We start from the raw sequence: 27,062 nt of genomic DNA, 5'->3' as shown, positions 1-27,062 counted from the left end.
TTATTAACAGACCACTGTTCCGGAATGACCATATAACAAAGACCATTGGTAAAACTTATGGCGTATTAAGATTTCTTTCAATATCAAAACGCTTTCTGCCCACCAACGTCAGTCTACTTATCCCACAAGCTTGTATTATTCGAACTCTTCTATAGTTAATAAGTTTGCAAACTGTAATACGTGTAGCCAGAATAAAATGATGGTAGCTGTAAGCAACGTCGCTCGATTTATTTTCGACTTAAGCAGGGCGGACCATATCTCTAACTTTACATTAAAAAGATTGACTTAAACTTGATAGATTGGTTAAAACTTAAAGTATGACATATCTTACATAAATTTAAAAATTAAGAAAGAATCGTCCTATTTATTTCACAGGTTAAGTTTCACTACATCAAGAGTAAGCAATATTACTTTGGTAAGAGACAGGTCTCTGCTATCATATATACAAATTTTTGGGTAACCGATTTGGCTCTTATACCAGCGACCTTAACCTATTAAATAGTAATTTTGTATTACATAATAAGTTTAAAAATGTTAAACTTAAAATGTTACACATTAACCGTAAAGAGCGAAGTAAAGGGTTCCAGTCGGCGGGCGGGATCCAGGCCGTAAATCGTAACTGAAATCAAAAACCAAACGATTCTTTTATTTTATAAGTTTATCTTCTGGGTTAACCTACAAAACCCAGTAGAAACTAAGAAAAAACTTAAAACATTTTGAGCAAGACAACTTTTACAAAAATTTTTTTTTATGTTTCTAACATGCCTTGAAAATTAGAAAATACTTATTGACCAATAATAAGGTTTACCCAAAAGAGAATTCAATAAGAAATTAAGCAGGCTTAGTCTCGGTTTTTTACTTCTTTGTAATATACTTCTTTTTGTAATCATGCTCGCCAATTTGAATAAAAGTCAAAAACTTTAAGCGCAGTCTATGCCTATTATCTCGCGAACTAGTTCGAATCGATTTCTAAAACTTTTTGATGATTATTGGTTTATTCATTAACTTAACCAAACTAGAAAAAAACAAATTTTTTAGATTATGCTTGTATTTATACCCGTTACTCGAAGAGTAAAAAGGTATACTAGATTCGTCAGAAAGTATGTAACAGACAGAAGGAAGCGTTTCCGACCCCATAAAGTATATATATTCTTGATCAGGATCACTAGCCGAGTCCATCTAGCCATGTCCGTCTGTCTGTCCGTCCGGATGAACGCTGAGGTCTCGGAAACTATAAGAGCTACAATACTAGGATTAGGCATGCAGATTCCTGAGATTCTTGCGCAGCGCAAGTTTGTTTCAGTAGAGTGCCACACCCACTCTAACGCCAACAAACCGCCCAAAACTGTGGCTCCTATAGTTTTGATGCTAGAATAAAAATTTTAACTGAATTGTATTGTTCTCATCAATACCTATCGATTGACCCAAAAAAGTTTACCACGCCCACTTTAACGCCCTCAAACCGCCCACAAACTTTGAAAAATCGTAAATATGAACGTGGATATCTCGGAAACTATCAAAGATAGAGAATTGGGATCTTAGATTTAGATTCCATAGCCTTGTTAGCAGCGCAAGTTTGTTACGCGAATATGCCACGCCCTCTCTAACGCCCACAAACCGCCCAAGCCTGTGGCGCCCACAATTTTCAGGCTAGATAAAAATTGTAATGTATTGGTCTCCTCAATACCTATCGATTGATCCAAAAAAAAATTTTCCACTCCCACTCTGTCTACCGCCGGTAGGTGGCGCCTTTCAATCTCGCTTTGCTGCGTGCATATCTCCATTTCCCTTTGGTCCCTTTAGCTGAGTAACGGGTATCTGATAGTCGGGGTACTCGTTCTTCTTTGTTTTCTATTTAAAACGTCAGCCTGAGAGGGAATGAGTGCTAAATGAGCTGCGCGATTTGTTCGTGTCTGATCCCCTGTCGACAACTGTTTAGACTCGGAAAATAAAATACCGTTTAATAAGTTTCGTACCCTCATAAGTTACATTAATATCAATGCTTATTTTAAAAGTCCAAAAGGTTTTGAGGTAATGATGCCTGGGGCAAAGCAAACGCTACGATCGACGAGCCTGATGTAAGGAACCTAAACGTTGGTCACCTTAACTGTTGGCAGCAAGTATGCCATATAAACCACATCGGATACAAACTTGCGCTTTTCAACGGCTGAAGCATGTTTGCCTATTTACAATGTTTAGTAAATAAAAATAGCCAAGCCACTGTCATCCTAACAGAACACTGTTAAGTCTCCGTAAAACTCATGTAATTTAAATCGTATGTATTGTATGACTTGAATGACTGAAGCTTAAGAATGTAAAAGAGCAATCACAAATAAAATGAAAGCTTCTTTGCAAAAAAAATGTCATATCCCAAAGCAAATTTTGCTTTAAAAATTGACTAAGCAAAAGAAACTTGGGCATCCTTAAACCCGTAAATGTTTGATACTGAATGCAGCGTCGCACGCATCTTTTGATCAATAGCAAGCAAATGCAAATTTGTCCTTCTAAGAGATCTGTATAAAAAAGCAACTCGCATACTTCTAAGTAATTAATCCCTATAAAAGAGAGGTATAATATTTCCAGTCTGCAAAAAAGAAGGTCCCTCTTCAGTGAACAGCTACAGAGGAATCTCAGGCCTATATGCGAAAGAAAACATTAAACTACGCAAGCCGTTTTGAAACTGGCATTCCTTCTGTCTGTACTTTCTGCTTGGATAATCACTTCCAGTATATACGCAAAGTATGGGTTATTCCGGATTCTACGCTACCTAAGATTGATTTGGCGCTTATGATAACAACCAAAACTTAAGTTTCCAATCACTAGATACCACTTTGTCGCAAATTTGATGTGAATAATTACTTGAAACTATTCATCGGAATTCGTTTTAGGCAAAACTATGATAGCGTTTTTTCAAGGCCGCTTGCTCAGTAGCTAGTGCAAGCGCCTCGTATGGTTTTTGAATATTCGACCAAAATGCTAGTAGTCCAAACTAGACCACCCCAATATTGTACCAGCCTTACGGTGCCCGAGAGCTGAGTCAGCAAAGTGCGCCGCTATGGGCCGTGCCTTTGTCTCATTGGTGGCCAGCGATCGTACGACTTCTGCAATTTGTGCGTGGTCAGCGGTTTGCCGGGCATCCGGCCATGCATTTGACTTATTGTTAACTTTAATTTTTAGTTTCTAATTTGACATTGATTGATTAAAGAGCTTACGCTCTAATTGATTTAACTCCGGCAACATTTTATTATTTCACACTGTCTGAGTCTCTAGGACAGCGGTTTAAGAAGGGCAGTCACCTTTCCATCCTAATCAACAAATTTCAGCATTGGGAGATCTACGGCCAACCGGCCACCAACACCAACTGGACCACCGTTGTCCAGACACACTAATATAACGCGAGCTGCGCGGCACCACCCAAGGCGGAGGACGTTTTTCTTCGTTATATTATACAACTGATAATTGATGCCCAACTACTACCAAATAATACTAGATATTATTTACACTTCGAACTTTACCCCTGAGGAAAAAACTAAGTGACTATTCGCTAACGATACCCTACAGGTCGAAATAAATAAATTAATTAATTAATAAATGAATTCAAGTGCCTACAAATTTTCCAAACCCAATTACAAGAATTTTATACAAATATTAAAAGTGCAATGCAAGCCAATAAAATAAAAATCGTGCCAGAGCTAGCAATTTTGATGTTTAAAACATAAATACAACACATGCAGTTGTTTGAAATATATTTATTGGTATTTTGAGCGGTGCCTACGCACGGAAATATTCGCCCCTCGCTTTCCCCTTGATTATTCTTTGAATTTATTGACGCCTGTGTTTATTTCAAAAATTTTAAAATAATTTATCCAGTGTATCTGTGTTGGTTCAAAGCCTGTTGTTTCGCTCCACAACCATTTCACAACTAAAATTTTACTTGGGGCAAATAAATTCAATGTTTTAATTGACATTTTTCTTGAATTTTTGTGACTTTACCCACTGTGCAGTGACTCCACCAAAACAATTGTTTAATTTTGTATCGTCGCCAAACCTCGAATTGGGTGCATATATCATTTAACATTTTTGCCGTTAACTCTCTCAGCTCCCCCTAGCGGCCGATGAGTTGGCCGTACCGAACCCTGAAATAAAATGCGATGTCAAGTTAGACATTGTAAAATCGCTTCTAACATTTCATGGGAGCTACGATGAGTACGTGTCGTGGAGGCAGGCCGCAACAGACGCGCATGAGGTATTTAAAAAATACGTCGGCAGCGTAGGCCGTAGTTATTATAAAAAACAAAATTTGCTCGATCACTTCTTACGTCCCACAACACCGTATTAAATTTCGATGCAATTTTGGTCAGGCTAGATTGCACATAAGCAGACAAAACGTCCTTACGGGTGCTACGACAAAATTTGGAAATGGTTCGGCAAGGAGATGCCGACCTCATGGCGTACTATGACGATCGAGAGGAAACTCACGCTCGTCACTAACAAAATCGTTATGTCGCATAATACGAAACGGCAAGCATCCTGAATTAAGAGGTTAGGGATGACGCCCTCCATGCTTTTATTGCAGGGCTTAAAAGACCGCTTAAGTCACTGGTGCTGCCGGCGCAACCATATACCTTGGGAAAAGCCAAATTCTTTACTACCCTAGATTTAAAGTCAGGGTGTCATCAAATATGCTTGCCGAAAAAGACCGAGAAAAAACCTCGTTCTCAGTTAACGGAGGGAAATACGAAGTATTTTCCAAAGAGCCATCAATAATGTGCTGCGGGAAGAAATTGGCAAAATATGTTACGTCTACGTTGATGACGTTATAATATTTTCTGAAAGCGAAACCGAAAATGTTAAGCACATTGACATAGTGTTTAAGCGTCTGCTCGATGCCAACATGAGGGTGGCATGGGAAAAGACGTTCTTTAAAGAAAGCGTAGAACTTTTAGGATTCATCGTCACCAGAGGAGGAACCAAAACAGACCCAGAAAAAGTGAGGGCAATAAAAGAGTTCCCCGAACCAAAAAATCAGTTTAGCCTCAGGTCTTTTCTCGGCCTAGCAAGCTATTACAGAAGCTTCGTGAAAAAATTTGCCTCTATTGATAGACCTCTAACCGCCATTCTCAAAGGGGAAAACGGAACTGGCAGCAAGAATATGTCGAATAAAAGTGGTTGTTAGGTTCGATGAAACCCAGCGAAACGCATTCGACCACCTTCGAAATATCTTGGCATCAGAAGATGTCATATTGACATACCCCGATTTTAAGTTACCGTTTGACTTAACCACCGACGCCTCAGCGAATGGAATAGGTGCGGTATTATCTCAAAACAAAACACCCATTACCATGATGATTCGCGAACGCTAAAAGACTGCGAACTGAACTACGCCACCAACGAAAGAGAATTGTTGGCGATAGTCTGGGCAATAGGCAAACTCCAGAACTACTTGTACGGTACCAAGGAGGTACGGATCTTCACAGACCACCAGCCTCTAAAATAAGCGGTATCCGTCAAAAATACCAACGCTTAGATTAAGCGATGGAAAGCCTTTATTGATGAGAACAACGGGAAGGTGTTTTACACGTCCGGAAAACAAAATCTTGTAGCTGACGCGCTGTCTCGACAACCCTTAAACAACCTAGAGGCTGAGCCCCAGTCCGATGCAGCCACGGTGCATAGTGAGCTTTCGCTGCCCAGGAGAACGCAAAACGAATTCTCCGAGATTACTACTTCCCGAACATGTCAAAACTAGCTAGCGAAGTTGCAAAGTTGCAAATGCAAAGTCTGCAATAAACCCAAGTATGATCGGCACCCCAAAAGGCAGGAGTTAGGAAGCAGCCCAATTCCTTCACATGTAGGGGAAATGTTACACATCGACATTTTTTCTAAGTTCTCAAAATTCGCCATCTTACAGCCCGTATCTTCTAAAGCAATAAAAGATGTACGGGCCCTTATACTCCAATTGGTAAACTTCTACCGAAACATTAAAACTATTTCTTGTGACAACGAAGCTTCATTCAATTCCGAAACAATTACGTCCTTGCTGAAAAACCAATACAGCATCGAAGTTAACAACAGAGGACTGACCGCCCGACTAGTAAACAGAAGAGGGTTGATCGGCCGACTTCACCTTCCCCCCGCCGCGGTGTCGACTCAGCACGGCATCATGCGCCGGGCGAGCACCGACCTACCTGCCCCTCGCACCCCGTGCCGACTCAGCACGGCGACATCCGCCGGCCTGGCACGGGAACGTTGACCGCTCACCGTGCAAGTGGAGCACGGTGAGATCTGCAAGGTCCGCAAAACTTCAGCCGGCCGCTGACTCTGACGTCGACGCCGGGATGGTCACCCACCGAGCCCTGGTGGTGACGGAGCAGCGAATCGAAGGGCAGAACTTATTGGACCAGCGAACGAGCCAAACGGATAGCATAATTTTATTCAAAAAAAATACACTTTATAACGTTATATCAAAGTCTGAAAAATTACTTGGGAAGAATTAAACTCTGGACTACTGAAAGGAACCAGCTCTGAATTACTAAATGGAGAACACTCCAAGAGGACTCGACCATATGGCAATGGCTAGCTATAAGACGGTCTTAAGACCGGAAAACAAAGACGGACTTAACTTCGATGTAGTTAATGCGGCCAAGTGAACAGACTTCACAGTACCCTGGCGGAAATAGCCAGATGCCTCAAAATCGATAAAAAAAAAAACAAGGAAGAACGCTATAGTCGAGTACCTCGACTATCAGATACCCGTTACTCAGCCAAAGGGACCAAAGAGAAATGGAGATATGCAAGCAGCCAAGCGAGATCGATAGGTATTGACGAGACCAATACATTACAATTTTTATCTAGCATGAAAATTGTGGGCGCCACAGGCTTGGGCGGTTTGTGGTCGTTAGAGTGGGCGTGGCATATCGCGTAACAAACTTGCGCTGCTAACAAGGCTACGGAATCTAAATCTAAGATCCCAATTCTCTATCTTTGATAGTTTCCGAGATATCCACGTTCATATTCACGATTTTTCAAAGTTTGTGGGCGGTTTGAGGGCGTTAAAGTGGGCGTGGTAAACTTTTTTGGGTCAATCGATAGGTATTGATACAATACATTTCAGTTAATTTTCATTCTAGAATCAAAACTGTAGGAGCCACAGTTTTGGGCGGTTTGTGGGCGTTAGAGTGGGCGTGGCACTCTGCTGAAACAAACTTGCGCTGCGTAAGAAGCTCAGGAATCCGCACGCCAAATCTCAATAGCCTAGCTCTAACAGTTTTCGAGATCTCAGCGTTCATCCGGACAGACGGACATGGCTAGATCGACTCGGCTAGTGATCCTGATCAAGAATATATAGAACAATAGACAGGTTGTAATTAACACAGAGACACATTAATCTCCTCACAAACATAGTTAACAAAATTACGGCATCCTAGCAGTCTCCGATTGCGCGTCTACCGATCTGGCCACATTCTGTAAGAGGGCGCTTCACGACACCTGCGCCCGGCCACTGCATGCAAGCGGTGCAGCCAACTGCCGTACGCAGCCAAGCAATCTGGAACACCTTACATATAAAGGGGACCCACCTCATCACCTTCGAGAGGAAGGCAATTATAAATGACTCCGTTTACCTAAACCTCAACTACTCTGTGAATAAGAGTCCGGGGATTGGGGCTTCCCCTCTACTTAACATTACGGAACACGACCACATTCTGAGTCTACCACTATTACAGCGTATGAATGAGCATAACCTGCGGCTTATGCAGTAGCTTAGAGATGGCGTGTCGGCCGGAGGATTTGGTTCGTTATAGGAGTCGCAGTTAGCCTCACACTGTGCGGCTTGATTCTTCTTCAACAACACTGCAGTCGAGAACGAGCAGCATTCAAATTGCAGAAGAGCATCGACGAATTGGTCATTGCCGAGGACGGCGACAGACTTAAGGGGGGAGTAGTTAACAACCAGCTCCCAGCGTAGGCTAAGCAGGCAAATCTTATATTTTATCCATGTTTTCTGTGTGATATATTAAAATACTTATTTTTGGTATTCACATTCCTTATTGCATTACATAAAGAAGAAGTGAAATAACATAGCCCTTGATCTTCAAATTTATGTAATACAATCTCTATTTAAATGTGAATTCCACAAAATTCATTTAAGGGTGTATTCTAGTCTAGAGGCTCTAGTTTCGAGCCTTTTTTAACAACTAATTAAAACTAAACAATTGATATTTTTAGGGTTTTTTATCATTTGTTTATTTAACTTAGAACAGTACATAAAATAAAATTAAAAAAAAAAAATTTTTTTTTCATCGAGCTATGCGTCCTTGAAGTAGAGGGGAAAAAAAAAGGCCTTGTCCTCGTCGCCATGATTTCTACCCTTGTGGTCATCTTAAAAATAAAAAAAAAAAGATTCTTAATCAGTACGAATGTCGATATGTCATGAACCAGCAAAACTAAAAACAAATTTTTTTTCATAAAATGGCGGCCACTCAAAAATAAAGGTCGATTTTTTTACTAACTTTTTAATTTTATCGAATTTTTTAAAAATATTACAAATTTTAAATTCCTAATTTTTGTTGGTTCATGCGATAGAGAGATATTGAAAGAATATTCATGCCAAATTTTAAGTAAATCGGCTGATTAGAACTTGAAATATTATGGCTACCGTATCAGAAAAAGTAGTTTGGAGAAAAACGCGTTTAAAGTTTTACGTTAAATTTCAGGCAGTCTAACTGATAGAATAGCACGTATAACTTACATTCTCTTAATCAGCCATAATTTTAAAAATAATTTGAATTTTGAAAAATCCGTTTAGGGAGATATTTTTGAATATCTAAACTATCGAATTATGAAAAAAAAAATTTTTAGATTTTTTTAAATTTCTAGACTAGAATACCCCCTTAAGTCTCCTGCCCACCTTATTATAGGAGTAGTCAAAGTTCAAAGACAAAAACTCTATGGGCTAGGCTACTTCGAACTGATTTAACTCATGAAATAAGCTGCTCTTTATTTCCCTTATTTGACCAGAAAAATAAGGTTAACAAACTAAGAAAAGGAAATACATTTTAATGTGTTCTGTGAGTCATTTTAACTGAAAGTTTGAGGCCAATGCGCACAGCCTAAACTTTAAAAAACCAATTTTTAATTTCGCATCAATTTATATTGTACATATGGTAGATATGGTTGACTCTAAATGTGCCGACCTCGGGCAAAGTGCCGACTTAATTGCGGGCCGTACAAAATCAATTCATTATCAACTTCGATCGAGCTTTCTCTAGTTCCCATAACATATAAGTTAATTTATAAGGTAGACTGATCTGAAGATCCAATCCGTATCGACTAGATTTAAGGACTTATTTACTCGGTTACAAAGGACGGAACCTAACTTCAAAAACCTGCTTCTAGACTACCAGGAAGACCTCTTCGGAAACAGTAAATGACTTTGACCTTCCTCCATTTCTTGGATGCTCTCAACTGATTCAAATGTTCTTGTTTGAGTTAGATCACGGTCTTATTGACCTTTCATTAGGACAATGGATCTCAGTCCTTAAATGCTCTGGTACGTTCCTAGACCTCATTTTTGCATCGCATATTGCCATGCATTCGTATCTGAAATGGGAACTCGTTCCAGTCCTGAAGACGTCTACCATCCTTCACTTAAGGTTGCTGAAGCACCAGATCTAATGCCATGTGTCAAGATCGAACCAGAATTTTTTTTGTTGTTTTCGATAAGCTAAATTCCGATCCAAAACTAATAGTTATTAAGCTCAATTGTGTTAGTCCTTTATGGATTCAAATAATGATCCATTAAATATTGTAAACTCTGTTGTATACTCCATTCAGCTTTAGACATGTTTGTCTTTTCCAGATATCCCTTCTCCACTCTTAATTTCCTGAAGATTGGAAGGAGTCGTTTATCATTCCACTTCATAAAAATGGGATCAAGTCTGACATTAAAAATTAACGCAAAGTTGTTTAAACAGTTTATTAGCGCTCAGCTACAGCACCAATGCGGCTCAATCGATCACGTAATTGGATTTCAACATATTTATCGAACCGGACTCAGATAGTAGATTTTTAAACCTTGCTCACGTGACCTCTGGTGTTCCCCAAGCAAGCCATACTAACGCAGAATAAAATTTAGAGTGTCAATTTGATATTCATTATAGAGGTTTTTAGCTGCTGACCGAGGATTTTGTAACGGAATCATGATGTATTTGAATTGTGATTGAGTTCTTACTTGCATACATTCTATAGCTTCAATGACTTTAGGAAACTTCGCTATTTTTTATTTAAATCATCCACAATTTCTTAAAGACCATCAACAAGCCGTAAATTAATGAATTTTTTTAGAAGTGCTTTTGCAAAGGGAAACCTTTTAACAAATTCTTCATCACTGTATGTTCGAAGTAATATTTTAAACTCAAAAATTCATTTTTAGGTTAAATTGGATGACTTTGAATTATTTAAAAACATTAGATTCTTAAGTAACTGTAAATTTATTGCAAATGTCTACACCAGCACAAATGTAAAGAGTTGATGAATGATACAATTTGTCGCTACCTGAGCTAACATAAGGACGAGTAAACCATTTTTCATTTGTCGCTCCAATGTCCTGCAGGGCCAGAAAACGGTTCTAAATGTAGCATAATGTCCTTTTATTGGGAGGATCTTTTACTCATTGGGACGAGTAACAGATCTTGGAGTCTTATTTAACCACAGCTTAAACATCACTGATCACATTGGCACCATAGTTAGTAAAGCAAATGGGGTTTTTGCATTTGTTAAACGTGGTAAAAGGAATTTGAGGGCATCTAATATCCCCGCAACACCTATATATTTCTCTGGTTCGTGCAATTCTTTAATATTTTTAGTGTGTTTGGTACCTCAATACGCCTAATATCACGACCTTTTGTTTGCTTTTCGTCGAGAAAACATCTTAACCTGTCCCATCTAAATTCGATAGATTGCGTCTATAAAGCCTGCTCTCGCTTAGGGCTCGTCGGACCTGCCATGGGCTCACAAATAATAGGAGGAGCGGATACGCTTACTTCTTAAGATCGACTTTGCCACTCACATTAAAAAGGTTTAAATTAGCCAAGTATAAATGTGTAGGTGTTTAACTTTTTTTCTTCAGACCTGTCTCCTTTATAAATAACAGAAACCAAATCGATTTAAAAACGAAGATTTGCCAACAAGAAAAAACTACACACATGGGAACTAAGCAAGTTGACAAAGGATTTATATTGCAATGGCAATTGTGGAACATGGTCAAAACGCAACGGGGTAACGAGAGAACGAAGAAAAGAGATTACGCGAAATAAACAAAAAATTGTTCATTTTATGTTGTAATATTTTTATATTAAAATAATTTCTTGGCGACAAAGTAGTGTTCAAATCTTTTCGACAGCTTTTAACAACAATTTCTTGAGGGGTTATATATGTTGACGTCGATCAGAACATTAAAGTTTTGTTTGCGTCTTAATGGTTTTTATACCCTTGCAGAGGGTATATTGATTTCAGTCAGAAGTTTGCAACGCAGTGAAGGAGACGTTTCCGACCCCATAAACTATATATATTCTTGATCAGCATGACTAGACGAGTCGGTCTAGCCATGTCCGTCTGTCCGCCTGTCCGTCCGTTTCTGCGCAAACTAGTCTCTCGGTTTTAAAGCTATCGGGCTGAAACTTTCCCAAAAGTCTTATATCTTTTGCAGGTAGTATATAAGTCGGAACCAGCCGGATCGGACAACTATATCTTATAGCTCCCATAGGAATATTCGGAAAAAAAATTTTTAAATATTATATCTATGGTGTTTTTTAGCATATAACCTCCTAAGCTTGGAAATAACATTTTTTAATTAGTTTTGAATTTCGAATTAAATTTTATCGAAAACGGACGGCTATATCATATAGCTGCCATAGGAACGATCGAAAAATTAGTGGAAAAATAATATGAAACAAATTATAGCTTCGGTGTTTTTCAACATATAACCTCCAACGCTTGGAAATAACATTTTTTAACTAGTTCTGAGTTTCGAATTTAATTTTATCAAAATCGGACGACTATATCATATAGCTGCCATAGGAACGATCAGAAAGTTGGTAGGAAAATAATACAAAACAAATTATAGCTTCGGTGTTTTTTGACATATCATCTTATACTATTGGGAATATCATTTTTTGTGTTTTTAAATTTAATAATTATAGCTGCAAGGGTATATAAGCTTCGGCTTGCCGAAGCTAACTTCCTTTCTTGTTAAGATTATTTTCTCACATTTTCATAGAGCTGAAGCAGTATAAGTTATAGGCTATCGCCATTTGCTCCATTAACAACATTATAATAATGTCAATATGAAGTCTAAATTACTCGAATTACTCTAATTTACATTTTATTATTTTGTTTGTATTTAGTATAAGAATAAATGAACGATGCGCAGTGTTCAGAAAAAAACTAGTATTGTTAGAGAGATGTAGTTTTTTTTTTTTTTTAAGAATGAACCTTTAAATAAACCAAAAATATTATTGATGGGAATTTATATAACATAGATAAACCTTTGGTTTAGGTACTTGTCGGCTTTTTATTAAAAAAAAGAACTAGGTGACGCACTCAATCTGTTTTTATACACTATTCATTTTAATAATAATTTTGATTGGGACTAGGGATGTAGATTCTTGGGCTTCCTGCGCATCGCAAGTTTGTTTCAGCAGGGTTCTACGCCCACTTTAACGTCCACAAACCGGCCAAAGCTGTGGTGTCCTCATTTTTAAGGATTTACATTTAAAATACATTTTATTTTAATTCTCTTGTCAATAACTATCAGCATGCCTATATTTAGGAGGAACAGCGTGGAAAAGTGGAAAATGTAAAAATGTAAGGTAGATAAAATGTAAAAAGACTTTTTAATTTGAGGTTAGTTAGCTGAGTAATATCTATCTAATAGTCGAATCACGCGTTCTCTCTTGTTTCTGTTTTTTGTGGCATCTTTACTATCCATCACGAAAATGTTAGGAAAAATTTTATTTTGCTAACTGTATTTTTATACCCGTTATTCGTAGAGTAAAAGGGTATACTAGATTCGTCGGAAAGTATGTAACAGGCAGAAGAAAGCGTTTCCGACCCCATAAAGTATATATATTCTTGATCAGGGTCACTAGCCGAGTCGATCTAGCCATGTTCGTCTGTCCGTCTGTCCGCATGAAAGCTGAGATCTCGGAAACTATAAGAGCTACAATACTGGGATTAGGCATGCAGATTCCTGAGATTCCTGCGCAGCGCAAGTTTGTTTCAGAAGAGTGCCACGCCCACTCTAACGCCCACAAACCGCCCAAAACTGTGGCTCCTACAGTTTTGATGCTAGAACAAAAATTTTAACTGAAATGTATTGTTCTCATCAATACCTACCGATTAACCCAAAAAAAAAGTTTGCCACGCCCACTCTAACGACCACAAACCGCCCACAAACTTCAAAATATCGTAAATATGAACGCGGATATCTCGAAAAATATCAAAGATAGAGAAACGGGATTTCAGATTTAGATTCCGTAGGCTTGAGCGCAGCGCAAGTTCGTTACGCGAATACTTTTCAAAAACTTTTTCTGTAACCTCTCAATCCTATTGATCCGGGCACTTCCCGAGGGATTCCAAATAAAGGAAGCATATTCAACCCTGGAACGGACAAAGGCAGAGTATACAGACAATCTGGATTCCAAATAAAGGAAGCATATTCAACCCTGGAACGGACAAAGGCAGAGTATACAGACAATCTGGAATACGGTTCTTTTAATAATAAAGTGTTTCGCTTAACAAAGCCGAACATTGCATAAGCCTTTGGTAATATAAAATTCAGGTGCTCATAAAACATAAAATTGTCATCAAATAATAACCCCAGATCAAATATTTCATTCAAAACAGAGAGAGGGTGGTTATTGATGTGATAAGTGGATGGAATGGTTACAGAACGTTTCGCATAACGAACGATGTGGCATTTGTTAAGGTTTAAACCCAAACTATTCTTGGAACACCAACTACCGATACTATCTAGGTCAGATTGAAGCAATGTCGAATCATTTACTGTATTGACAGTCCTATAGATCTTTAGGTCATCCGCATAAAGAAGAAAGCTAGAAAAATGGATACAGGCACAAATTTCATTTATAAAAATAATGAAAAGTAAAGGACCAAGAGAGCTACCCTGAGGAAGTCCAGATGTCGCTTTATAAGGATGGAATACTTCAACATGATAGCGTCGGTTATCAAAATACGATGCTATCCAATTAAGAAAAGAAGAGTGAAAGCCAAGTTTAGAAAGTTTAGCCTTAAGGGCAAAGTGACAAACCTTGTCAAAAGCTTTGGCAAAATCTGTGTAGATCGTGTCCATCTGTAAATGATCCTCAAATGCATGTATAAGACCATATTAAGAAAGATAATTTTTTGAAAATTATTCTTTCGCACAATTTAGCTATGTTGCTGATCTTAGCAATTGGCCTATAGTTAGAAATATCAAATTTACTTCCTCCTTTATGGACCGGCATGACTCTAGAAATTTTTCATCTAATTGGGAATCTTCCTTGAGACAAAGAAGAGAACATAATTTGCAGGGGTAGGTAAAGACTGGCAATACAATTCTTTAGGAAGAATGAAGAAATTCCATCAAAGTCTAGTCTTGGGGAATTATCAAAATAACTAATTGCTTCAGAAATGTCATCATACGATATGTCCAGGCTTCCAATGTTGCAAATTTTTGAAATTGAATTTAAAGTTTCCAGGTCATACCAATCATCGGAAGGTTCCATGTTCGAGGAAAAAAAGGCAGCAAACAAATTGGCGATATCGGCCTCGGTGGAAGCAACAACATCACCATACGACATTGTTGAAGGTATAGACGAATGTGATTTTTTTGAGTTAACAAAGCGCCAAAACGCCTTAGGGTTGGCCTTTAAACAACTTCACAAATGTATTGGTTATATAGAAACTTATTAGGAAACTCAAACTCACGCTTGTGCTGCCTATATCTTTCACCATCGGCCGGGTTAATTTTTTTGTTCCTAAGGTTTTTGAATTTTTGCAGTCCCATAGTACACCTGTAGCCTGTAGGAACCACGTACCTTGGAAAGAAAGAAAGGTTTTATAATTAGATTCCATGCAAGGGTTCGATAGCAAGGCACCCCAATTTAAGGATAGCAGGCAATCCCTTAGGGAACTCAAACTAGAGGGATCAAATATATATCTAGGATAAGAATCGCTGAATGGCAGAAAGCTGTAAAATTCGATGTTTAAGCACAAGGGTTTGTGATGTACAACATAGTTTGAAATCGTAAATTCAGCCATAGTTACGTTGGAATGAACAATGGAATTAATGAAGATTAAATCAAGAAGCTTATGCAAATCATTGAAAATATTATTAATTTGGGTGAGACCCATACTAAAACAGTCATCAATGACAATTATTTCATGAGAATGATGCACATTTCCAGGCACCATAGCCGATGCTTGTGGGTCCCAGGTCCAGAAAACAGAGCTGAGGTTGAAGTCTCCTGCCACACATATGCCATCAGAGTCCTCCAAGCTGGCATGGATGTTAGCGATGTTGTCTAAGTGAGCCTGGTAAAGCCCACAATCACTGCCAGGTGGAACATAGGAAGCCGGGATTGAACGGGTTATTGGATCTTAACAAATTACGTGCCATTTGACGCGGGGCTTTTATCCCCACCGACCCCAACAGCTCAAATTTACAATATTTTCACTTTCACGACTCTTTTTTTTTCAAACAGATTAATTTTTTTTAAATATTGGTATGCGTTCGTTATGATCGCACCATCACTACAATCCGCTCTTTCTCACAATCCATTTTTTTTAATCCTTTCATTGTTGTTGGACCATTACAGGCGATCACTGATAAGTGGTCGTGAAAATCCCACATAAAAACTCGGAGATTTGAGGGGGATCCCCCAATTCTCAGTTTCCAAATATAGCAAAAGGATTGGTTGCATTAATATTTTATAAAATATGTAGCTAAAAGGATATTTTAAAACCCAAGTTTTAACTGGTAGCCACGAAACTCAAAATCGACTTTCATATCGCTTTCATATTAATAGAATATTTTCAGCAAACATGTGGCTATCGAATTAACTAAAACAATTAGAATAAGTCACGCAACTTATTTGTATTCCAGCCAAACATAAATAAAAGTTTTACCCAAAAAAAATGTTGAAGTCGCTCCAAATTACCATTTTTAAATGGTAAACGCGTATACTATATTCGTCGGAAGGTATGTAACAGGTAGAAGGAAGCGCTTCCGACCCCATAAAATATATATTCTTGACCTGGATTACTAGCCGCTGTGATATCGGAAAGGGGCCGTCCATATACCACGTGGACAGTTTTGGGGGGAGGGGGGTTTGTCAAAAGTCCACGATTTTCCACGAGGGGGGAGGGGGGATCGAGATAAAGGAGAGGAGGAGAATAATTTATTTTTAACCTTTATGTTATTTATTCCACTTTACACTGGGTCAGAAAGTTAATTTTTTGTCCAAAAATCTGTAATTTCTTTCCTGGGATAGTTAGAAGGATGCAGTTTTTTGCGTTTTCCTCCTAAAAGATTGAACTTTTCAACGAACTAAAAGTAAAATTTTTTTGGAATTTTATATGGTATAGATAATTCAAGCCAAAATCTGAAAATTTTACGTACTTTTCGGTTTTTTATTTGTAAAAAAAATAACTAGAAGACCCACTCAATCCATTTGCATACACGATTAAGTGTGAAAGAAAAAATTTATAAAAATTAAATCCTTTATAAAATATTATGTCGTTTAAGATTTATGAACCGTTAAAAATTGCTACTTTCGGAGACTCCCACTTCAACGTTTACTTAATAATCGACCTAACAAAATTTTCTATTTTTTTCTTCTTGTTATCTCTTTAGATTCTTATAGTCAAATTATTAGAAAAAAATTGTTTGTAAAATATTGTTTTTTAATTTGTTTAATGTTAATTTCACATATTCTGAAGTCATCACAAAAGTATGCTTCATTTATTTATTTAAGTTCATAGTAACCCAGTCGTAAGTTGCGGAACGTGTTTTAAAAAACATAGTTCTGGGTCGTACCTTTTTTACGCAAAACAGCACGCATGCAAATTTTCCAAGGCAAATGTGCGTGATGGGTGCATTCTATTGCGGTGCCTTCTAGAAGTGTTTCAGAATAATGCATCCAGAAGCATGCCCAAACAACCGTTTTGGGAACGTATTCCGAAACAAATAGTTCTGGGTCGTATCTTTTTTACGCAAAACAGCACGCATGCAAATTTAACTAGCAAATGTGCGTGCTGGGGGCAGTCTTTTGGGTGCCATCTGGGTGTATTTCAATATAGTGCATCCAGAAGCATGCCCAAACGGGATTTCGGGAACGTAAAAATAGTTCTGGATCGTACCTTTTTTACGCAAAACAGCACGCATGCAAATTTAACTAGCAAATGTGCGTGCTGGGCGCAGTCTTTTGGGTGCCGTCTGGGTGTATTTCAATATAGTGCATCCAGGTGTATTTTAGTGGGAATGTAAAAAAACCAAACTCACACCCGAAGGTTGCCGATGCCCATTTTTTTACAATCGTCTTTTTTCGGTACTGTTCTCTTGACAAACAAATAATAAAGACAAAAGGGAACATGCAAGGAAGCGCGCGGTTTTTCTTGTCTCTTGCATTTCTCGTCAGTTGCATTTTAGTTCTGAAAAGTGAAGTTCGTGCCTCGTGTTTTGAAAAAGTTTGTTGCTTTCTGCCACCAATTTTACATCAATATTTTCACAGGTAAGCAAAGTGTAGATAATTTAGTTCAATATGAACACAACACAGTTCAATATGAACATAACAGAGTACATGTACACTGGTCGGCATATGTATTTTGACAAAATAAAAGTTAAGTATACTCATAACTTGAACTTACTTCTTGTAAACTATAGGCATCAATGGAAAGGTAATTTCAATGCCGTTTGAATGATACAATACATTTCTTTACCCATTCAGTACTTATTGAAAAGGACGAATTTGTGTAAATCAACTTTTAAATTTTTTTTAAAAATTTTTTCCTCGTCTTGAAAACTTAAATTTTTTGATGCAAAAAGTTTCTTCAAACAAAAACAATAGTAACTGCAAAAAGAATTTTTCAAAAATCATTTTTCTTATATTTTTTATGATTTTTTGAAGGTGACAATGTCGGAAAAAATTTGTATGAAAAAGACAAAAATATGGCTCAAATGCCTGTTTTTAAGCATTTTCAAAAATTCATAAAAAATATAAGAAAAATGATTTTTGAAAAATTCTTTTTGCAGTTACTATTGTTTTTGTTTGAAGAAACTTTTTGCATCAAAAAATTTAAGTTTTCAAGACGAGGAAAAAAGTTTTTAAAAAAAATTTAAAAGTTGATTTACACAAATTCGTCCTTTTCAATAAGTACTGAATGGGTAAAGAAATGTATTGTATCATTCAAACGGCATTGAAATTACCTTTCCATTGATGCCTATAGTTTACAAGAAGTAAGTTCAAGTTATGAGTATACTTAACTTTTATTTTGTCAAAATACATATGCCGACCAGTGTACATTGAACATTCAAGCTAAAAACAAATTAAATTAATAAAATAATAATTATTTGAATGTAAATCGTACATACAACAGTGTTAATGTGCTAAAATAAATATATTGTATATTTGTAATATATATACACATGTTTCAAAATATATAATATTCAATTTGCTTTATATCTTTTAGAATCGCAAGGACTGAACTGCGTAAATGATAAAAGTACATCAATAAGAAGGAAGCAGGAAAGCCCCGTACAGAAGGGGAGTGACTCCGATAAAAAATTAGTTGAGTTCTTTAATATTGAAATAAAAAATAAATATGAAATTGAAATCCAGTCTTATGTATTCCTGGGGAAAATTTCCAGATATTTGATTTTTGAATGCTTCTAGGTGCATTAAAAAAGAGTACACCCAGAATGTGTTTAGGATGTAGCTTCCAGGTGCATTAAAAAAGAATACACCCAGAAGGTGTTTAGTATGTAGCTTCCAGGTGCATTAAAAAAGAGTACACCTAGAATGTGTTTAGTTTGTTACTTCCAGGTGCATTCCAGATATATGCTTCCAGAAGCATGCAACGGGTGCATTCTTTTTTGTCCCGCACCCGTGCACAGTGGGCCAGAAAGTTCATTTTTTGGCCAAAAATCTGTAATTTCTTTCCTGGGATAGTTAGAAGGATGAAGTTTCTTGCATTTATCTCTTAAAAGATTGAACTTTTCAACGAACTAAAAGTAAAATTTATTGGAATTTTATATGGTATAGATAATCCAAACCAAAATCGGAAAATTTTACATACTTTTCGGTTTTTTATTTTTAAAAAAATAACTAGAAGACGCACTCAATCCATTTTCATACACGATTAAGTATGAGAGAAAACAAATTAAAAAAATTAACACCACTATAAAATATAATGTCGTTTGAGATTTATGAACCGTTAAAAATTGCTACTTTCGGAGGCTCCCACTTAAACGTTTATTTAATAATCGACCTAACAAAATTTTCTATTTTTTTCTTCTTGTTATCTGTTTAGATTCTTATAATCAAATTATTAGAAAAAAATTGTTTGTAAAATATTGTTTTTTAATTTATTTAATGTTAATTTGACATTTTCTGAAGTCATCACAAAAGTATACTTCATTTATTTATTTATTTATTAATTTGAGATTCTAGTAAAGTTTAAAAAACTAATACTAACATAGGGGGTAGTGCTAGCTACGAGGCCTTCGACTACGTATTCATGTAAGCTACATTTATATCTTTATAATATATTTTAGTTCTTCCTTGACGAAAGTACAAGAAATGCAGCATACCTTTAGGCCATGGTGTGTTCGCTTCGAGTTTCGAGCACCAAATGACAGAAATTGTGAACATTTTTTAGAGAAGAGCCAACAAAGTTGATATTTCTCTTTTCGATATATCGATATAACATTCGATTGTTCGGTTTCAGAAATAAAAGAAGCGGGAATGAATGAAAAAAGTAGATTTTAGATGTTAGGCAGACTAAAATCAAATTTTGGCGCGCAAAGCGTACATTAAAACCTGACGAAAAAAAAATACGGCATACTTTTAGGCATTCTTAGTAAAGCTCATCAAAATGGTTCGACTTCAAGTGAAGCCATCAATTAAAACTAAAATTACTGAAAACTAAGGCAAGACCGCATCGAGTCGGCGATGAGCGATTTTAGTAAATTAATTAAAGAATTTATTTTTGATGTAATGACTTCATACGGGGATGGCACTCAAAAGCACTCGAAAAGCAAAGTACTCATTTGCTAAAAAAAGCAGTAAAAATCAACGAAAAAGTTTCTTTCAGGAAACAAGTAAGTCAAAAGAGCTATTTAATATTTTTTACTTGTTGAAAATAATAACTTCTAAAAGTTTTGTGAAGAAGTCGAACAGCTACATCAGCATCTTTAACTTCTAGATTTTTTTTCATTTCCATCAATATTTGATGAATTTTTACTTTAAAAATGCGGTAAAAAAAAACTACTTGCCCGAATTCTTTGAAACTTTGGCATAAATTAGTTTAATGTATTATAAAAAGGACTCCATACTCGGTCTTGTCATTTTCTTAAAAAAAACAAGGAAGAACGCTATAGTCGAGTACCTCGACTATCAGATACCCGTTACTCAGCTAAAGGGACCAAAGGGAAATGGAGATATGCAAGCAGCAAAGCGAGATTTAAGTGCGCCACCTACCGGCGGAAGACAGATTTAAGCATTGTGGGCGTTAGGGTAGGCGTGGCAAATTTTTTTTTGGATCAATCGATAGGTATTGACGAGACCAATACATTTCAGTTAAAACTTGTTATCTAGCATAAAAATTGTGGGCGCCACAGGCTTGGGCGATTTGTGGGCGTTAGAGTGGGCGTGGCATATTCGCATAACAAACCTGCGCTGCGTACAAGGCTACGGAATCTAAATCTGAAATCCCAATACTCTATCTTTGATAGTTTCCGAGATATCCGCGTTCATATTTACGGTTTTTTGAAGTTTGTGGGCAGTTTGTGGGCGTTAAAGTGGGCGTGGCAAACTTTTTTTTGGGTCAATCGATAGGTATTGATGAGAACAATTCATTTCAGTTTAAATTTTTACTCTAGCATCAAAACTGTAGAAGCCACAGTTTTGGGCGGTTTGTGGGCGTTAGAGTGGGCGTGGCACTCTACTGAAACAAACTTGCGCTGCGTAAGAAGCTCAGGAATCTGCCCGCCAAATCTCAATAGCCTAGCTCTCATAGTTTCCAAGATCTCAGCGTTCATCCGGACAGACAGACGGACAGACGGACAGACGGACATGGCTAGATCGACTCGTCTAGTGATCCTGATCAAGAATATATATACTTTATGGGGTCGGAAACGCTTCCTTCTGCCTGTTACATACTTTCCGACGAATCTAGTATACCCTTTTACTCTACGAGTAACGGGTATAAAAAGTATTTTTGGCCAAAAATCGGATCGGCTGGCCCAGTGTGCCGTGTAAAAAGAATGGACAGACTCATCACTTCCGGAACCCCTTTTTGATGCCATTTCATAATGAAAGAACGCATGCTGGAATGCTGTCATTTACGACTGGGATATTTTAGTTCTCATCCGAAGAAAGAGCAAAAAATGCAGCATACCTTTATGCATACTTAAGTCCTCCCTTATGAATGACAGAAATTGTAAACATTTTTTAGAGACGAGCCAAAAAAGTTGATATTTTTCTTTTCGAAATATCGATATTTCATTCGACTGTTTGGTTTCAGAAATAAAGAAGCGGGAATGAATGAATCAAGTAGATTTTAGATGTTAGGCAAAGAGTACATTAAAACCTGAAGGAAAAAAAACGGCATACTTTTGGGCATTCTTAGTAAAGCTCATCAAAATGGTTCGACTTCAAATTAAGCCTTCAATTAAAACTAAAATTACTGAAAACTTAGGCAAAACCGCATCGAGTCGGCGATGAGCGATATTAGTAAATTAATCAAAGAACTTATTTTTGATGTAATGACTCCATTTCGAAATGGCACTCAAAAGCACTCGAAAAGCAAAGTACTCATTTGCTAAAAAAAGCAGTAAAAATCAACGAAAAAGTTTCTTTTAGGAAACAAGTAAGGCATACAAGGTTTTTAATATTTTTTACTTGTTGAAAATAATGACTTCTAAAAGTTTTGTTAAGAAGTCGATCAGCTACATCAGCATCTTTGACTTCTAGATTTTTATACCCTTGCAGAGGATATATTGTTTTCAGTCAGAAGTTTGCAATGCAGTGAAGGAGACGTTTCCGACCCATAAAGTATATATATTCTTGATCAGCATGACTAGACGAGTCGATCTAGCCATGTCCGTCTGTCAGTCTGTCCGTTCGTTTCTACGCAAACTAGTCTCTCAGCTTTAAAGCTATCGAGCTGAAACGAAAAGTCTTATATCTTTTGCAGGTAGTATATAAGTCAGAACCACCCGGATCGGACAACTATATCTTATAGCTCCCATAGGAATAATCGAAAAAAAAAATTGAAAAAAATTATATCTTTGGTGCTTTTTAACATATAACCTCCTAAGCTTGGAAATAACATTTTTTAATTATTTTTTAATTTCGAATTAAATTTTATCGAAATCGGACGACTTTATCATATAGCTGCCATAGGAACGATCGGAAAATTGGTGGAAAAATAATATGAAACAAATTATAGCTTCGGTGTTTTTCAACATATAACCTCCTACGCTTGGAAATAACATTTATTAATTAGTTCTGAATTTCGAATTTAATTTTATCAAAATGGGACGACTATATCATATAGCTGTCATAGGAACGATCGAAAAATTGGTAGGAAAATAATATGAAACAAATTATAGCTTCGGTGTTTTTCAACATATAACCTCCTGCGCTTGGAAATAACATTTTTTAATTAGTTCTGAATTTCGAATTTAATTTTATCAAAATCGGACGACTATATCATATAGCTGCCATAGGAACGATCGGAAAATTGGTAGGAAAATAATATGAAACAAATTATAGCTTCGGTGTTTTTTGACATATTATCTTACACTATTGGGAATATAATTTTTTGTGTTTTTCAATTTAATAATTATAGCTGCAAGGGTATACAAGCTTGCCGAAATTAACTTCCTTTCTTGTTTTCATTTCTATCAATATTTTATGAATTTTTTACTTTAAATTCTTTGAAATTTTGGCATAAATTAGTTTAATGTATTATAAAAAGGACGCCATACTCGGTCTGGTAATTTCCTAAAAAAAAAACACGTATTTTTGGCCAAAAATCGGATCGGCTGGCCCAGTGTGCACTTTTAAATTGAAATTAAAAAAAAATTTCAATAAAAAAGTCCACGTGGACAAAAATAGGGGGGGAGGCCGGGTTAGTTAAAAATCCACGATTGTCCACGAGGGGGGAGGGGGTTCAAAAAGTGCTTAAAATTTGTCCACGTGGTATATGAACGGCCCCAAACTATAAAATCTACAATGTTGCGATAAACTGTGCAGATTCAAGAGATTCCTGGGCATGACAAATGACAACTCCACTCTAACGCCCACAAACCAACACAAATAGTCTTTGTGAACGCTGATATCTCGGTAACTATAAAAACTAGAAATTAAGCATGTAGATTCTAGAGATTCTTGCGCATCGCACGTTTATTTTTGCAGAGTACGACTCCCACTCTAACGTAAAAAAATATGGCGCACACATTTTGAAAGGTTCCAATTTAAAATAAATTTAATTTTATTCCAAGACTAGAGGAACTTGACACTATTAATAAGAAATAGTTTTACGCAGTTACCTAGAAAGAAGTCAAAGTAAGTATATAAGAAAGAAAAGTAAAAGTAGATACAATGTTTAAACTATATTAAGTAGCTGAATAAGGGGTATCTGATAGTAGAGGCATTCAACTGTAGCATTCTCTCTTGTTATACCCGTTACTCGTAGAGTAAAAGGGTATACTAGATTCGTCGGAAAGTATGTAACAGGCAGAAGGAAGCGTTTCCGACCCAATAAAGTATATATATTCTTGATCAGGATCACTAGCCGAGTAGATCTAGCCATGTCCGTCTGTCCGTCTGTCCGTCTGTCCGGATGAACGCTGAGATCTTGGAAACTATGAGAGCTAGGCTATTGAGATTCGGCGTGCAGATTCCTGAGCTTCTTACGCAGCGCAAGTTTGTCATAGAGTAATTATGTATAGAGGCGCCATTTGCTCTGCCCCTCTCTTTTGAAATTGAGGCTATGATGCCACCTAGGCGAAAAAAGCTTATTTCCCCTCTTTTTTAAAGTTTGATCGAACTTGTAATTCTTTCCCACCTCATTCAGCACCGCTCTTGCTCACTGTTTTTGTTTTGTAATTAATCGTAAACCCTATTGCTGTTGCTTCGCACCTAAGTTAGCTTCAAACTTGGCCTTGAATTGGCTCTTAGCAGAGGTTGGGCAGAGGTTCGGGCAGAGCAATTGGCGCCTCTATATAGATTCTTACTCTATGAGTTTGTTTCAGTAGGGTGCCACGCCCACTTTTACGCCCACAAACCGCATAAAACTGTGGCTCCTACAGTTTTGATGCTAGAATAAAAATTTTAACTGAAATGTATTGTTCTCATCAATACCTATCGATTGACCTAAAAAAAAGTTTGCCACGCCTACTTTATCGCCCACAAACCGCCCCCAAACTTCAAAAAATCGTAAATATGAACGTGGATATCTCGGAAACTATCAAAGATAGAGAATCGGGATTTCAGATTTAGATTCCGTAGCTTTGTACGCAGCGCAATTTTGTGACGCGAATGTGCCACGCCCACTCTAACGCCCACAAACCGCCCATGCCTGTGGCGCCCACAATTTTCATGCTAGATACAAAATTTTACCTGAACTGTATTGGTCTCGTCAATACCTATCGATTGACCCACGCCACGCCCACCCTAACGCCCATAACGCTTAAATCTGTCTACCGCCGGTAGGTGGCGCATTTCAGTCTTGGTTTGCTGCTTGCTTATCTCAATTTCCCTTTGGTCCCTTTAGCTGAGTAACGGGTATCTGATAGTCGAGGCACTCGACTATAGCGTTCTTTCTTGTTTTGAATTGGTTTAGTTCGTACGAAAATTACATTCATTCAGATAAATATGCGTTTCGGCCAAAATCGTAGCTCCCGCTAAAGTACTATTACTTTTAGTTCCTTTGTGAATAGCTCTACAACAAATAATTTAATTTTTTTAGCTTCAAATAATTTTTAAAAGTTGCATTACATACTTCAAGCTTTGAAGCTAGTTAGCGGTGGATATTAAAGGATTATTTGAATGACCGAGGCTTAAAATGAAAGATACATGTACCTAGAATACGATTTACCCATTACTTATATTCAAACTCCGTCAAAGACTAGGCTAAACGTCAAAAAACGGAAAACGCAATTTTTTACATTACAGCTTATTTGACCCAGTCTTACAAGCTTGTTACTTGTATTATTTTTAGGGTAATACGGAAAATGCATTATTTATTCTAAGATTTTTAAACTTTAAAATTACATTTTACACCAAAACACGTAGTTTACATTCTTAGGACTGCATAAAATAAGCTGTGCTGTAAAAAAATGTATCTTCCGTTTTCTACGTTTGACCCAATCTTAAGCGTATTTTGAATATAAGTAGTAGGTATGTAAATCTTATTTTAGACACTTGTACCATTTATTTGATACTTTGGTCATTCAAATATTCTCTTTAAATCCACCGCTAACTAGCGTCAAAGTTTAAAGTATGTACTGCAGCATTTCAAAAAATCTTTCAAAAAAAAACATACATAATAGACGACATGGATGAGCCTCCTTAAAGGGTTAAGGTTGTTATAAACTGAGGGCCTTTACTGATTAGTTACTTTAATCGGAGGTTTCACAGAATACATCTCCACGGTCGAAATTCGGAGGAAACTTGTATTGTATTTCCACAAAAGAGATTTCAGTGACCATCTAATATAATCGTATACCCCTTTTTTCCGTGAAACTACACTCCTAACTTTGTTTTTTTAAAAACAATTTATTGTCTGAGAGTTTCAAAGACTTGTAGGCTACCACAGTAAATTCACTACACGGTTCTATTTTATCTGTCATGGAAAATGTGTGTTCATCTGTATTGTAAAGCTTTTTTTGATTTACTTACGTTCTTCCGCAAAGTATGCTATAAACTAGTTATTGCTGAATAACCCAGATGTCCTTATTTGTCAATATAAGTTATATTTATATTCATACGTATGAATGAACATATTTTCACAAATTATTATTTGTGCTTCATGAGTTTGTACTTGCGATTTTGTACATGCCTCAACCTATAGATTAACTGCAAATAATCCTTTTACCTTAAAATAATTATAAATTTAGTGGGGCCTTAGTTAATAAAACAAAAAACACTTTCAAATATAAATTACTTAACATCTACAACCCAACCCTTCATATCTGCGATTTTATTTTCCATTATAGCCTGTTCAAACAGGCGCCGCTTCTGCAACCATCACGGTATTCCGCCACTTATATGTGGCCAATTCATCGTCGGGCAATTTTTGTGGTACACCAAAATGTTTTTCTACCAAAAGGAAATCAATATTCAATATTTTGCAACGGCTGGTAGCTTAAAAATGTATTTTTGTATCTTTGCCTTTTATGGCCAATTTAGGCAGAGGGTGTATCTGCCACATAGACTTTTTACTCCATGGGAAGCATATGCAATAGAAAAAATATGGGTCGAAGTAGTTACAACATTTTTAAATACCTTATATGCCTTATTTTTGTAAATTTGTGTTTGTCCCGTTTTTGGAAAATCGCATATCGGTAGTACGGCTGCATAATGTGCAGTATTATTACCAATTCAGTAAAAATATATCAAAAATGATTTATACAAAATTTTATATTTAAAATAGGTGGCACAGTAGTTGCTCTTCTTCTTCCTAGGTTTTAGAAGCTTATGCAACAGCGGCGGTCAGTCACTACAACTCGCTGCTGCAGAAAATGGGACCGCACACACAAATCGGTTAAATAT

General features: G+C 36.8%; 1 protein-coding gene across 1 annotated transcript in view; it reads right to left on the bottom strand.

The window, feature by feature from the left end:
* LOC119559041 (dnaJ homolog subfamily C member 16) overlaps positions 1 to 26,417 on the bottom strand; it is a 326,244-nt gene extending 299,827 nt beyond the window's left edge. The window contains exons 1-2 of the mRNA XM_037872168.1: positions 26,190 to 26,417; positions 14,989 to 15,098 (exon numbers count right to left, since the gene is read on the bottom strand). Coding sequence (XP_037728096.1) covers positions 14,989 to 15,067 — 79 coding nt within the window. The 5' untranslated portion in view covers positions 15,068 to 15,098; positions 26,190 to 26,417. The remainder of the gene's footprint in view (positions 1 to 14,988; positions 15,099 to 26,189) is intronic.
* Between the last annotated feature and the right edge of the window lie 645 nt (positions 26,418 to 27,062).

The sequence above is a fragment of the Drosophila subpulchrella genome, unplaced genomic scaffold (assembly GCF_014743375.2).
Source record: "Drosophila subpulchrella strain 33 F10 #4 breed RU33 unplaced genomic scaffold, RU_Dsub_v1.1 Primary Assembly Seq16, whole genome shotgun sequence".
NCBI lineage: Eukaryota > Metazoa > Arthropoda > Insecta > Diptera > Drosophilidae > Drosophila > Drosophila subpulchrella.
This window is presented reverse-complemented; position numbering and strand designations above follow the sequence as displayed.